General features: G+C 25.0%; 1 protein-coding gene across 1 annotated transcript; it reads left to right on the top strand.

Annotated features, from left to right (window-relative positions):
- The first annotated feature begins 1213 nt into the window (after window positions 1–1213).
- LOC113551552 (casein kinase I-like) lies at window positions 1214–16304 on the top strand. Its single transcript, XM_026953849.1, has 8 exons — window positions 1214–1619; window positions 4475–4581; window positions 13681–13906; window positions 13977–14116; window positions 14202–14280; window positions 14381–14455; window positions 14985–15261; window positions 15550–16304. The coding sequence occupies exons 1-8, from the start codon at window positions 1494–1496 to the stop codon at window positions 15576–15578; spliced, it is 1059 nt and encodes a 352-aa protein (XP_026809650.1). The 5' UTR covers window positions 1214–1493; the 3' UTR covers window positions 15579–16304.
- The last annotated feature ends 617 nt before the right edge of the window (window positions 16305–16921 follow it).

A 16921-nucleotide genomic window follows, 5' to 3' on the forward strand; every position in this document is an offset into this window, starting at 1 on the left:
ATGAAATAGAAAAATATAAATTAATGAAAAAATCAGCAAAAAAACTCGGCTTATTACTATTTAAAAAATAATTTTTACTGTGTATTATATATACTACTTATACTTATATGTACTATATTACTAGGTACCTATTTATAATTTACTATAATATTAATAGTCATTATAGGTTGTCCAGTCAGTCCAGGATTAACTATTATTATATATTTTTTAATTGTAGTGTATACATTTTCGTGTATATTTAATAGGTATGTACGTAGTATTGTATGACTATACATACAATGTCTATGTCTTAGGGTGTGGAAAGGGCAAAGCTATAAATATGAAAAGTTGAACACATTTATACATTTTATAATAGGTATAATACGATGAGTTACATATTTTTTAAATTTATATTGCTACCATTATGTGTGTCACGTCTACTGCACAGTGCACATTGTTAAAAAGAGTCTTGTAATTTGTAGGCACCTATATGTAACTAAGAATGTTTATAAATTATTTAATAAAATTAAAAATAAAACATTTTTGGAATGTAATGTGTAATGATCAATAGGAATCTTCACTCATCGCGAGGTTAACCGCCATATTATGGATTATGTTAAAGGATTCTTTAAAATTTAATGATTTGGACTCATTTATTATATGTATACTGTACAACATAGAAGTATAATAATACCCATAATTTAAAAAAAGCTTAAGCTGAGTTTATGAATTAAATTTTTACAATCTTAAAAACAGATTTTACAGTTATACTCGACTAGCCACTATAGGTCATAGGTCTTATAGTATTTCTTAGTTGCACCAATTATTATAATATCGTTTATCGTATTTTTTTGTAGCTTTATACCTTAATTTATATATGTATATATATATATAAATAATGTTATACAGTGACGATTATCGATTTCTGGAAAGAGTAGGTACATGTATAATATATAAATATAAACGTGTATAATTATATTATAACATTATGATTTATAAGTACATAATATTTGATATTATAAACGATTACCGATGGCAATTATAGGATAGCTACTAGCTAAACAACAAACAGAATGGATCCTTCTCAGTAGTTTTTTCTTTGAAACATTGGCGCGCCGAAGTATGGTGGTGGACACTGGTGGCCACAGTGTGGCGCAGGACCGTTTTTTCCGCGATCTCTTTGAAATCTGTCGTCCCAGACATCCTTATTCACCGCCAGTGTCGCTAGAGTCGCGGCGAAATTAATGTCAGACGAGCCAACAACAACAAAGCGATCGGACGTAATCGGAATAATTTTTTTTGTTTTTTTTTGTTTTCGTCGATTTTCTCCAGTCTCGTCGATCGTTATGTGAACATTAGAATAAGTCATCGGCAAACCGAATAGTTTGTATAATATTATCTTCGACACAATATAAGTAACGAGCTGCGCGCGCGCCCGCCCCCCAGGCACATCCGACGCGTCCGTCGATAACCAAATTTGGGAGCTGTGAACCGTCCGGGAAGTCGTACGCAAAATGTCGAATGTCGCCAGTACCTTCAAACACGATTATATAGGCGGTGGAAAGTACCGTGTCGTCCGGAGGCTCGGCAGCGGGTCTTTCGGCGAGATATTTCTGGGGCTCAACGTTATCAACGGCGAGGTAAGAATATGTCAAGCTTAATTTTTTGTTATCCTCATTTTCTCGCCCCGTTTACTCCTGTACCATTCTTGCGTGTGGGCATGACACCGTGTTTGTGTATATGCGCGCGTGTATACTTAAATGTTTGTACGTAAAATGAACATTAAATATGATATTTATAATTTATATTTATATTTATGTCTGTATGTATTTATATAACGTGTTATGTAGCGAATACTTAGGGCTTGAGGACGTCGTACGCAACTCTCCACTCTTGGTTTTGTGGGCTACTTATGATTATCCTGTAGGTACTTTATTGAAATTATTTATCAACTTATTTGTTCCTCGGTAAATGGGCATTGTACGAAATATAGAATTTACTTGGCAACACCTGGTAAACCATACATTTATTAGTACTACATACAGCGTTTGTTCTCATTGAGATGAGATAAATGTAATTAAAATTTTCATTTTGAAGCATTATAGTTTGTATCATTTTGTTAAATGTATATTATCTATATTATATTATTACTATACTGTTATCATTAAGTAGCATTAATAATATAAATTAGAAATTAATTCTGTGTTAGTTAATATTATTAAAAAGTAGAAATAAACTTATTAAGAACATCATGAAGAACATTTTTTAGATTGGATGGTTTAATTAAAATTAAAAATAATTTTTAAATCATTATTGTAGATGAAATTAAATTATTAAATGCATAAGAAGATCACTAGTTGTTTATGAAATATATTGTGACATTTTTTAAATGTGAAAACATTATTAGGATATTTTACTATCTGGTAGTTGTCTACAGTGAATAGAGTAATTAATATGATAAGTAAGTTAATTGTATCTGGTCTTAATTTATATATGTTTCATACATTGCATTTTTAAATAAATTTACTATAGGAAATTCTATCATGGATTGGGACACTCGCAACCTTGTCCTTATCATAATTTTAATTTTATTATTTCCATCACCGTCTTATTGGATTGAATAATATAAATTTTAAAGCAGAAGAGTATCAAAAAACTTTACTTAAATAATTTCTGTATAAATTATTATTTTATAAATTGGATACTATTTTTGATAATCCATCAACACATTTCTTTTTAAAATGTTTGACGTCATGAAGTAGGTATTAATTAGTTCATAAACAAATAAAATAATATTTATAAAGTTTTAGAATAAAATAAAATTACATTAAATAGTAATCTGTAAATATTTGTTTTAAAACAAAAAATTAATTCATGTTTTATTCAAGAATGTATATACATAATTTTTTTTAACTTACTTATTACCAGAGCTCGGATTTTATAGCACTAAAAATAAATTAATTATGAGCTATAATATGCCATAAAAACATGTAGTCAAACAATGTAGTCTGTTCACAACTAAAGATTATTTATGAATTCATTGGTACATTTATAATTAATTAAAAACTAATGTTTGATTACATTTTTTAATTACTAAAATTACTTGAATTAAGCATAGAACTATTCAAAATTATCTGAAAATAAGAATAAAATAAATTAAATTATTATTTATTAATTAAATTATTTTACCTGAGTTATACTGTATGATTTAATGTTTTGCTAAATTTCAAAATACAAAATAAAATGTTAGCAAAAAATAGCACCAAAACTTGAAAAATAGCTAAACACCTAAAATATTTCAAATATGCAAAAAATAGCATTATAAAATTTCATATATGTAGTCCCTGGTGCATAAAACAAATTTATAGCTCACTTAGCTATTTTTATCTGTATCCTATAATAATCAGCAAATGCTATAAAATCCGAGCCCGAATAAGATTTCTGTTCGATTTCACCATTAACTGGATCAACATGTTGAAGTTGATACTGTATCCAAGAAAAATTCACAAACAGGTGTTATAGTCATTTTTTTTATAAAGTTATAATAAACTGAATATACCTAGTTTTAAAACTAATATTTATTAATAATTAATTAAATTACTATTTACTTAAATCTGAACTTAAACCATTTTTAAAATATTTATTAAATTTTTAATACCTTTTTAAAATCAATAAGTATGTAGTCCTAATGTTTATTAGATATTGGAATAATTTATTTTGTGTATTTCTACAAAAAAAAAAAAAAAATTCTATTAAAAAATGTCTTGTAGATAATTATAAATTTAATTTTACCCACTGTTCTACTTAAAAAAAATAATTTAATATTATATTAGAATTTAATACACCTTCCTATAGTTGTGATATCAAACCTTGAAATTTAAGCCTTGGTTATAGTATTCAGGTCCAAGGTGTTAAATATAATAATTATAATATATTCTATCTATGTGATAATTTCCTAATATGCTTATTTATGTATGATTTACTATTCATTTATAAGTACCTATAAAATATGTAAATTTCTTTTGTAGATTTAAAAATAAATTGCCCATTGCACCTACTTTTATTTAATTATACATTATACATTTTTTTAAATGTATGAACTGGTAATCTTAGTATCAGTTTAATGCATAAAACCAATTTAGTGCATGAAATATCTAAAGATTCTACTAAGCTTAATTTCTCACTTAATTTCAGACTTTTAAGATTAAATATTTCTACTTACCATTTGTATGAATTATATAATTATTTTAAAAATATAGAATTGTGAAGGTAATATTTACTAAACATACTATAACATCATATTTATTTATATTTATAAAGTCTAGAATTTAATATTTATTATTGGTGGTTAAAATATAATGGTGTAGTTGTTTAATTTAATACTATAAAACTTGTACATTTTTTAGATAATATGTTTTAAAAATGTATTTTCTTAAATACAATTGATTTTTTTGTAAATACATTCAATTTGAAAAAGATCATTTTTTTTTTTTAGGAGGTGGCAATAAAATTTGAAAGTGCAAAAGCTCGCCATCCCCAGCTGCAATATGAAAGCAGACTTTATAAAGTATTACAAGGAGGAGTTGGAATACCACATATGAGGTAAGTTAATTTATCGTTATTTTATAAAATATTTGTAGACTCAAAACTTAATATCTTTATACCACAAAGGTACTTATATACATATATTATATTAAAATTATACCACGGGACATGCATAGAATTGTCTAGGGATTAACAAATTTGAAAAACAATCAGTTATTTTAATAAGTATGATGAAATATAAAATTATAGAAACCTATAGTTATTTAATAACTCAATGTCTTTACAAAGTGATTATTAATTGTGAATCAGATATTAATATTTATGAAAAATATAAAGAATTAACTTATTTTTAAGTAATATACCTTAAGTGTAAAATATAAGTAGAAATAGTATAATGTTCTTAAACATTAAAAATGTTTTGTGTTTTCAAAGAAAAGAAACCTAACTTTTATTTTAATCCCATGAAAATGAATATTATTTTACTATAATTATCATTTATTAGTTTAAATATGATCATAAAATTACTTGCAATTATTTTGTAAAATCATATAGGGTTAAATTATAGTCTTATGTATATTATAATGTATAATATATTTTTTACCATTTGAGTGAAAATTATTTCATAAATGTTAATTTGTATTTGGCTAAATATTGTTATAATCTTTAAAGACAATTTACCAAAAGATCACAAAACCCACATGATTTTTATCAGTTTTATGTATGAACAATAGTTGATTTGCATTTAGCTAAACCAATTTTTTATTGTTTGGTTTAATATTAGAGTGAGTTAACATATAATTAGACCAACTAGAACACAATATGAATTTCAATATTTTTTTTTTTCATTAATTTTTAGGCAAATTATGAGTATATTTAAATTGCAGTATTGTAAATACTCAGTTCTCACTTTTAAATTGAAATATCGTAAAAAACCATGTACAGATAATGTTGTTACCTTTAATTTACTCAAGTATTAAAGCTAATAGATTAAATTGGTTTTGTTGGAATTCGGTATATTATATGTTTATAACTGGAGACAAAGCTACTACATATGCTGGTATATGTTACAGCTAATAATTTATTTTAAAAGCTATTTTGATGGTATAAATGCCACAAAATATTCTGTTTTTATTTATATTTTATAAATTTTGTGTATAGTGTGCTTTACTGTGCCCAGTATACACATTTATTGGATTATACATTAGAAAAAAAAACATATCATTAAAATTTAAAATATGGCTTCATGTTTTTTTATCCATAAATATAAAACAATACTATTTCTATTTTTATTTATTGAAATATTATTTTAAACGCGTATTGGTATTGTTATACAATCATTGTCTTAATTATTAAGACGTCATACAATATACATACAATCTTAGTTTTAATTTTAGTTTGTATATTTTATTCTCTTTTTAGAATATTTAACGTATCTTTGGCTGTAACAATATTGACCTTACTGTTGGTTTGCCCAATGAATTTCTTTGTTAAACTAAATGATTATTTCTACCTTTTGTCTATCTATAAAACTAATAATATGCATGTTTAAAAAAAAATATATTTTAGTGTGTATATATTGTATTTTACTTTTTGTTAGTTTGTGAATGGAAGGAGGGTAGTTCTACTAAATGTAAATACATAAAGCAACAAGCCTCCCTTAAAATAAAGTGTAGGTAGATTGGCATCATTATATTAAATAAAAGTAAATGTGTTTTAAGTTTATAAACAATCATATGTATTAAGTTTCTGAGTACTAGATTGTATAATCTTGAATATTGTTTCTTCATTGTTCTCGTTTTATGATTTTTGTTTATTACAAGTAATACTTAAAATTATATGTAAAATATGCAAATTATTATTTTAAGATGTGTAGTATTTAATTAATTGAATATATTATGATGTTTGCGTATTCAGGTTTTTTTGATAATTAATATGAATGTGCATTACCTACGGTTATCTAATATATTAATCACGGTGTCTATATTCTATAATACAATTTAAAAAAATCGTTTTTGTTTTTGTCACCGACCAGAATAATGTTTGTCGATAAATGATATTATAAAATATCCATCCCATCGCCCGCCCTATAATAACAGACTATTATTAAATAGTTTATTTCTTAGACGTTTGTTTTGATTGAATTCGCAATATAGACGTCGTCGTGCCTACGTAGTTATGTTATTATCGTTATGACGTTATGTAACAATGTTTTCCCGGCGGCTCTTTCTCCTGGAGTACACCGACGCCACTATAAAATAAGTAATATAATATGTAACTATACACACAAATATACAATATAACATTATTATGTACCACTGCCACGGAATTATACCTATCACGAAACTTTTCTATTCCGTACGAACGATACGGCAACGTTGCTCATACTACGGTACTAGTGTATTACGCCGGGTCTGGTCAACAGCTGGCAACGTCGCTCTAGGGCCATTAAACCTCATCATTGTCTTCGTCTGGGGCCCGTCAGCTGCAGTCATCACTCGCCAGTCCTAGCACTCTGCCGTATGCGGTACGCATAATGCGTGCCGTGTCTAATATACAACAGTTCCAGCGTAGTATTGCTGTGAAACCAACGGCCGTGTTTTTCTTTAAACATTTATTTATTTTTGTTAATAATCGCATTTGGTCATCGACAAGAAAATAAGTCTCGAACTAGATATCGAAACGAATTTAATTTTAGTCGGAAACGTTCTGATCCCTACTCCTCTCCAAATAACAGTAACACGTGCGAAATCAGTACCGTCTATTAGGCAATTATAGACGATAATAAAACAGAATACTGTACTGTGAAAAAAAAATGTTAATTAATAGTACTATAAGTGAACTTCATATTACCGCATATACTGTGTTTATACATTATAATGAAAAAATAATTTTATTGACATTTTACGCTTGGTACAGTAATAATCAATCATCAGATCAATGATCTTTTTATATTTTACCTATTTTTGTACTAATGTGTTGGGATATTTATATAAGTTTTCACTATAAAGACTATAACTGTTATAGGTAAAAAAAAAATTACATATAATATTTGAACTCTATAGGATTGCTGAGAATCGCAAAGCATCCCAGTGTAAGGTGAACTTGGCTAATAATTTTTAAATATCGACCGACATTTCCGATAAAAATTGTGATGTATATTATCTATTTATAATTAAATTTACTGCTGTAAAATTATTAATTTTGTTAAAAGTTATTAAGTGGTTTTGTTTATTATCGTTTGTAAGTAAATTATTACACACATTTCGAATTTCATTAGAAAAATGTATTCAACTCTTTTTTAGCCTACCAATTGTTTACAACTTTTTAAAATATATTATGTTGACATAATATATTACGTTTCTATGTAACAATAAATCGACTTATTAATCCTTTCAAAAACCTTATTTTAGTACTTGAATTGGAAAAAATTAGGAGGGCGATTAAAAAGTTTAAAAAATATGTGCGTGTCTTAATATTTAAATGTATTATTGATTAGGATACAACTAGAAGGGGGGGGTTACTCATTCACATTTTTAATAAATAAGAGGGACTCCGCCCCCATGTTCCCTTTCAATGCAAGCACTGCCTATTATGGTTAGGTTAAATTTGACTTCATATGATAATAGTTATCCCGGACATCTAGATATTCCGTATTTCCGAATTATTGTAATATCAAGGTTATATTTTTAGTTTTAAAATATGACCTATATGGCTATATACATATTTTTTATTAGAATTTCGATGACCATGAATTCTGTTAGTTTAACATTATAATTAATTCCCTAAATAATTGATCTATTAAGCTCATATTATATTTATATTCTCAGTCGTTATATTTGTCTATTTTGCACTGCAAGGTTGAAATGTTATCTTTAACTATACAACTTATAAACAATATTTTAAAATAAAATAATCTTTATGAAAAAAATATATTCAATTTTAATTTTATATTCTACACATTAGGGTTAAGGTTCAGGCTATATTTTGTATTATTGTTTATATTGTAATTTTAGTTTATTATAGTACGATATTGATTAAAAATACAAATTTAGATTCTGAGTAGAGCAATAAATGTATTGATTTTACGATGATGTGTGTGTTTATCATGGGCGGATAGGCTTACCGGGAAACCAGGTATTTCCCGGTGGACCCCTCCCTTCGTATTTCGGTAATGAGGCCCTTTTTTTTAGACTTTTTTTTTTTGTGTGAGGCTCCTTTTTAAAATTTCCCGTTAGGCCAAAAATAACCTATCCGCCCATGGTGTTTATATGAGATAAGTTTTCATATGTCAATAAAATGTTTTGATTTTCAACTTCAAGGATAGTTTTGGATAGAAAGTTGTTATTTTAGAGAGGTTATTTTAAAAATGTACGATATTTTTTTATAATTGGATACACCAAAAACTTAGGAAAAAAGGAATTTTTACGTTATCTAGATTTTGAAATAATGATAATTTTATTTTGTTATACTCGTAATTCGAAAAACAAATAACCACAACATTTTTTTTTTTAGATTTGAAGTTAGAATTTTGACGAAATTCTTTTTTTCACAATGATATATTATCAAGTTCAAATTGAACACTCATAATAGTGACCCGCTCGACACCTAATATGCAGCAGATCGATTCCCACTTAACTACCTTTTTTTTTTATTATAATTCATAAAATATTTGTTTATCGTTAAATTTCTTGAAGATGTTGATTTATGTGCATTATATGGTATTTGTATGATATCAAATAATTACGAACAGTTTTGATTTTTAATGTTATTTGTCTATGAACGTGACATTTAGTATTTTCGTTTTTGTTTTACATTTACCTATGTTGAGTAATGTGTTTACATTATAGTACTATACTGTCTATACACATATAATGGTCTGCACTTTAATATAATTCTTTATAACTTACAAAACAATTGTTTTGATAATACCTTTATCAGAGGGTAAACAAAAATAAAAAAAATCTAAAAAGGTTATTAGATTCTTAGCCAAATAATGAATGTATTTGTTTTACAATGTATTTTTTTTGTTATCTGTCATCACCATTTGTAGTAAAAATATATATTTTTTAATTTTAAGGATGGTTTCTGGGTAGTTAATTGGATTTAGTTGGTACTTTGGTCGTTTCAGTAATTTTAAAATAATTTGGGAATTCATTTGTCAAAGATGTATAGTTAATATCAAGTGTACTTCGTCATTGAGTTGATTACTGTAGTAGATGTGTTAAATTTAAATTAAACGATAAATTAATTAAAAATAATAATTAAATTAAATAATAAAAAATAAATTAAGTTGCATACGAAAAACGATTCTGAGCAGAGATGGTCGTCACCTAAGGATATTATTTATTTAATTTACTACTAGATTATTTTTCTATAAGTAATATCAAATCATAATATAATACATAGTAATAAAGTTATTAGTATAATGTTATTTCATATGAAGATATTACCAGCTGTTATAAACGTATAAGTCAATATCGACGCACTATAGACCAATATAAATAGGTATGTGTTATAAATAATGAAAATGATAATTTAAGTAATTTAAATTGTATTAATTAATATTTTTTGAACAATAAGAAAATAAATAAAATTGTTATAGGATAAATCGTAATTATACGTTTAAACTTAAACCATCTATAAAAAAATTATATAGCTTTATAGTATACTAATTAGAAAATCTGTTATTGAACTTGTTATGAATTTACAAATGTATAAAATAATTTTTTATAATTTTAATGAATTATCTTTTAATTCAATTTTCAATTTTTTTTATTCAAAAATAAAAATTGTATAAAACAAATTGAAAAAAAAGTAGAAATTTTAAAATTTCTATATAGTTTTTGTTTTATTTGTATTTTTAGAAAAGTACTGCTAGTTTTACTTTCGACTACCTTTCATCCCTTAAAGTTTAAATCCAATGTATTTTTACTGATTTTGAGGACGATTAAACTTAAAAAAAAAAACGCTTTTGTAATTAAAAGGTGGTAGGTACATTGTTTAACTCATTGTTAAACCAAAAAAAAAATATTTACGAAAACCCAGTTTTCGTTTTAAATCCAATTATATTGTAATTCAAAATCGTATAATCGTAGAGATTTGAAATTATCACCAAATATTAGCATTTTTAGACTTGATAAATTTAACATTGTATTTTTGTCGAATAAAAAGTCTTAATATGACCTTAAAATTGTAACCTATGTTTTAAAATCGGCGAAATGTTGAAATATGTTCTAAATTTTAGAGTAAAAAAATTCAACGAGAAATCTCGCTTTATTCATGTATCATATTTTATGTTTATTTAGCAAATAATATAATCGACCAGTAAAAATATGCATATGCATATAAATCTTAGAACTTTTAATTAATAATGTATTAATATAATATATCTAATGTTCTTAGCACGATTTAGTTTGACATATCGGACTACTGACAGAGAAATAAATTACCATTAGGTAGTAATATAAATAAATTATATAAAATATCTCTAGAAATAGAGGGCAACTCATCGTCTTCTCTTAAAATCGTATACCGTTATTTGTTCCTATCCAATGATTTATCATTGAATTTAAATTTAACACTTCCATTAAAGTGATTTACTTAATTAAAAGGTGCATTTGAAATTTATGTATAATAGAAGAGCAACTTCCCCAGGTTTTTTTTATAATTGATAAATTTTATAAATTATATGTAAATTATTTACATTTTAGTTGGTAAATGTATTGTTATTAGGTTTTATTGATTATTTTAATATAGATTTCATTATAAATTGTCTATAAGTCTATTTTTAGAGATATTCTGGATAATATATTTAATTATTTGTCAGTTAATACATTTATCAAATTCAATTCATTTTTGTCGTTGCTTATTAAAGTAGTTGACTTTATTATACATTATACCTATACATTTCGAAAGTAGTTTTCATTTTTATTTTAATAACGATTTTGAAAAGATCCGATTTTCCTCAAATTTGATACACGTATTTATTTTGTTATACTTATGGGTATAAATAATTTAAAATCGTAGGCGTCTCATTCATGCTGAATCAGTCATCCGTTTCGGTTGCACAGTGGTGTTTCTATAGTAATATTTGATCTAAATAATGGAAACCTCAAAAGTAAATGTAAAATGTTTAAAACTAATAAATATTATTTATTCAATAGTATATGTACCAGTATATTTACATTTATAAACCAGACAAGGTGAATGATATTGAATGGTATTTATGTTATATAAACAAGTCCCCAACTATAAATCCTTCTTGTGGCTTATTTAGACAAAAGATAATTCTTAAAGTTAAAAAATTGAGATACAATATATTTACGAGTAATAATTAACCTTGCCTACGTTGTTGTTAAACATATAAATGTTCTTCGTTGGCTCTTTATTTGTATGCAATTTTATTCTGCATTTTACTTTTCGAGATCATCATTTTTTTTTAGTTTAAGTTGTAATTGTTGTTTAATTAGTATTAATTATTTCATTTTTATATACAAAGAAATATATTATGTTTGAAAAACCTTGCATAATAAATTGTCACAATATTTAATTACTATTAGTGAAATGGACAAAAAATATATAGTCAAAATGCTATAATCATAATTATTAATTCGTTTAATTTTTAGTCATCTAAATTATATAATTTTCATCAACTATCGGCGTAATATAATATAATAACATATTCTTATATCTAATTATTATAGTATTTTGATAAAATATGATTTTTAATTAATCGGCACGTGAGATTTTTAAGGGTGAACGATTATTTGGGTCCATCTTTATTTTTTGATGATGCAAGTAGGAAATTAGGTTTATAGGTCACCGGGCGGAGTTGCGTATAAAGAGACTCGTGAAAAACATACCACGCCTATAATGCTGGTTTCGTTTTCTATTTTCAGGCGGGTTTTACTTTTTTCGACTTTTGTCATTATAAAATACATCTATGACCTCTATTGATTTAAATATTCCGCCAAATCATTTTTCGAATTTATGAAATTTATTTTAATATTTTATACAATAAAATATTGATGTACTTATCCATAATAGAGTTTGATTAAGTATCCCTTCATATTAAAATTTGTATATTTGCATGTAAATAAAATGTAGATATAGAAATAATTATCATCTATAATTAATAAATGAATAACCCAAATATTATATGTAAATGTATTTAATTCAGGTTTTATAGATATATTTTTTGCTTATACCTGACTTCACCTTTAGGGACAGTCAAAATAATTCAATCTTAAACTTGAGAATGGATTCTACTTTTTGGTACAAATTGGATCTAGTTGGTGCTTTGGGGATAAAACATTTGCAGTATGAAAAATAATAATATGAAAAACAATAATTTTTACGACAAACCAGTTATTGATCATATATATATATTATTTTTTATTGTAAATTGTAATTAAAAAATGAATTACTGCATTAGTAGAAACTTAGAATTTTCCATTAGAAATTTACGTTAAAATTTTCTAAACATAATATAATTGTTGAAATATTTTAACTCTTGTGCTATAGAAATTCAAATATTTATATTGTTTTAGGTTTTTTTTCTATAAATTTAATAAAAAATGGTATGCTTGATAAAAATCTTTATAATTTAATGAAATGTTCTTATAAATTGTATTTACTAGCAGTTTAAAAGTATTAAAAATACATTAACAACATTTTATTTACCAGTTATTAGCTTAAAAATTCTTTAAAACCTTTATCTACCACTTGAATAGATTAGAAATAGAAAGTAAAGTTAACTTTAAGTGATTTTTCAAATTTTTTTAGTAGTTTTTAATAAAATGTTAAGAAGTATCATCCGTATTTAACAAATTCTTGACCATTTATTGATCCTAATCTAGGGAAATAGAAAATATAGTTTCTTAATACATACATTATTTCTTCATTTTATTTGTATAGTAAAATGGGTCAAGGCTCAAAATAAAAGAACAATTTAACATACAAAATTATGAATAATGAAGTAACATCATAATAATTTGAATAAGGGAGTTAAGTGATAAGAAAGATAGGTAGTAATTTAAGAATACAATTACATGATTGCTAATAGAGATAGATTAATAAAAAATTTAATTCAAAAATATATATTTTGTATAATGTAGCTTGAATGTTAAAAAATTATAATTAATATTTTGGTTATAGATGGTTTGGATTAGAAAGAAACTACAACATCTTAGTGATGGACTTACTGGGTCCATCATTGGAAGATCTATTCAATTTTTGTTCACGGCGGTTTACACTTAAAACAGTTCTTATGCTTGCCGATCAAATGATCAGTCGTATTGAGTATGTACACTGTAAAAGCTTTATTCACCGTGATATTAAACCAGACAACTTTCTTATGGGAATTGGACGTCATTGCAATAAAGTAAATCATATTATTCTGTTTTTAATTAAATTAAACATAAATAAATACAAATACAATTCTTTGTTTTTAGTTGTTTCTTATTGATTTTGGATTGGCTAAAAAATATAGAGATATGCGTACCAGAACGCATATTTCATACCGTGAGGATAAAAATCTTACAGGAACAGCCCGTTATGCTTCTATCAATGCTCATTTAGGAATTGAACAGAGGTTATTATAACACATTGATAATTAAATATTTATTTTTATACTCCTTAAATGTTATTAAATCAATACTTCTTTTTTTCTATTTTAGCCGTCGGGATGATATTGAATCCTTGGGATATGTACTTATGTATTTTAATAAAGGATGTTTGCCATGGCAAGGATTAAAGGTATAATAATAATTTTTGAATTGGGCATGTTTACTTAAAAATAAATTATATAATAATAGTGTTTTAAATAAGTTTATAAATAATTATTTACTTATTTTAGGCAGCAACAAAAAGGCAAAAATATGAAAAAATTAGTGAGAAAAAAATGTCAACACCTGTCGAATTCCTATGCAAGGTAATATTAAAAAACTATTAAACTTTTTAATAAGGTTGAATAATAAAATGTATGATTTATTTGCAATGTTATTGTATATATTTTAGAGATATGATATTCAGATAGGTTTTTATTATATACATTTAGTTTATTAATTATTATGCATTATATTTAGCTTAATAAATAGTAAAGATTAAATGTTTATAAAGAAGTCTTTCTTTTATTTTTTAGATGATGATTCTTTAAACATTAAAAATTAACAACTTTTAAAAGTATTAAAATTTAATATTTTTGGAAAATTAAAATTACCCGTTTTGAAATTGTTATACTTTTTGAATGTTCACTTTTAAAAGAATCATACTTTGTATTATTACTCATTGTATTTTGTTTTAATATATTAATATTCAAATATTACATAATAATAGATAGAAATATTTTAATTAATTTCCTTAGTAATATAATTATGTTATAATATTAAACATTTCTGTTTAATAATTGACTTATATACAACTCTCGAAAAAAAATATTTTATGGATTACTTTTAATTTAGGGATTGCCAGCAGAATTCGCCATGTTCCTAAACTACAGCCGAGGTTTAAGATTTGAAGAATCACCAGACTATATGTACTTGAGACAATTATTCCGCATTCTATTTAGAACGTTAAATCACCAATATGATTACATATTTGATTGGACTATGTTGAAACAAAAGGAGTACAGTAATGATGGACAAAATGCTGCTGTACCACAAGGCGGCTCACCTGTGTCCGGCGCAGCTGCAGCTGGAGGACCACAACCATTTCCCCCCCAGACGTCAGCTACCCTAGGTAATCCATGATGAACCAATTAAATGTTAATGGAAAAAAAAATTATGATCTTTGTTTAATAAACAAACTGAAATTTCTTAAAATAATTGTATTTAAAAACAAAAAAAAAACACCTGACAGTATTTCCAGATGTGTTGTCCTTTTTAATGGTTATTGATATAGTAATTCTTTCACAGTTTGTTCAGTTTTCAATCGTAATTTTTTTTTTATTTTAATAATTCTAACATAATATTAGAATAACAAAAAACTTGAAAAACAAAAAACAAATATGTATTAATATTTTTCTAGCTACTGCGAACCAGGCGAGCAAGAACTGAGCCTTCATGTACTTTAATTTTAGCTTTGAATTTATATATTGATATAAATATTTTGAAATTCAGCAACTAATTAAAGCAATGTCAAATCTGAAATTCAAATCTTTTTATTTTTCAATTTTCAAAATTGTGCACAAAAATTTAAAAGAAAATCTCACACGAAGTGTATAATTTTATATATTTTTTTTTTTAGTGTATTACATCATAATGTACAACAATTTTTGTTTCAGGTAATCACTAAAATTAAAACTAAACAATGGATCCCTTATCCTTTAACCCTCCTGGCCCCTCTATCTAAAATGCGATTTTGTATTATTTTTTATTTGCCATCATTATATAGCATTATAAAAAAAAAGTTATATGAATCGCGCCTTCCTCTATTTTGTGGAGTGGAGTGGCCAAAACTGATATACTCCCATCTCTCTTTTTTATTATTATTATTATTATTAATTCCTCTCATTGACTTTTATTATAATGGAAACCAACTATTTTGAAAATACACGCTCTTGTATGTATTGTCAATTCAAATAAGTCGTACTTCATATAATATATATGTATTTATATTTTATTATATGCATACATATAAATATAAATATATATATATGTTTTTTTTCAAAGTTAAGTATTAGGTGATACAGAAACTTACTTTTAAATTAAAATAATTATATATAAATAAATGTCGTTTATGTATTAAATAAAATAAAAAACTATAACTCATTTTTATTATTACTTTAAGTTGCATTTAATGTTATTTTTTTACTTTGTTTCCTACTTTATTGTTTTTGAATTATTCATACATAGATGCATAATAAAATAAAAAGTAAAATAATTTCAGAATTTTGTAAGAGATATTATGTTCAGCATTATTGAACTAATTTATGCCAATTATTATGTTCATAAAACTTAAGAAGTATTAATGAATAATGTTTTTATTGCTTTATTTAATTGCATTTACTAGGGCGATATATATTTATTTTATTCTTGAGTAATATTGTTTTCTTCCGTGTAAATGTTTAAAGATTTAATTTTATTTGTATTTTAGTGTCTTACCTGTATATATATGTGTACGTTATTGTACAATTACCAAAATGTTTTCTAGATCCTATATTATATTTGAAAGAGGCTTCAATGTATGAAAATATCTGGTGAAATATTAAGAATATTAATAACAAATTGGAGATTTAAACAATTGAAATAAACTCGAAATTGATTAATTGAAATTTTCTTCAAACCTCATCATCATCTGAGTTCAGTATCTCAATTTACATAAACCTGAATATATTGTTGAATTATATTTGTTTTCATAATTATATTATCATCTGTTGTGTCGCGTTTGTTCAAAAGTT

Source organism: Rhopalosiphum maidis, chromosome 2 (assembly GCF_003676215.2).
Source record: "Rhopalosiphum maidis isolate BTI-1 chromosome 2, ASM367621v3, whole genome shotgun sequence".
In the NCBI taxonomy this organism is placed as follows: domain Eukaryota; kingdom Metazoa; phylum Arthropoda; class Insecta; order Hemiptera; family Aphididae; genus Rhopalosiphum; species Rhopalosiphum maidis.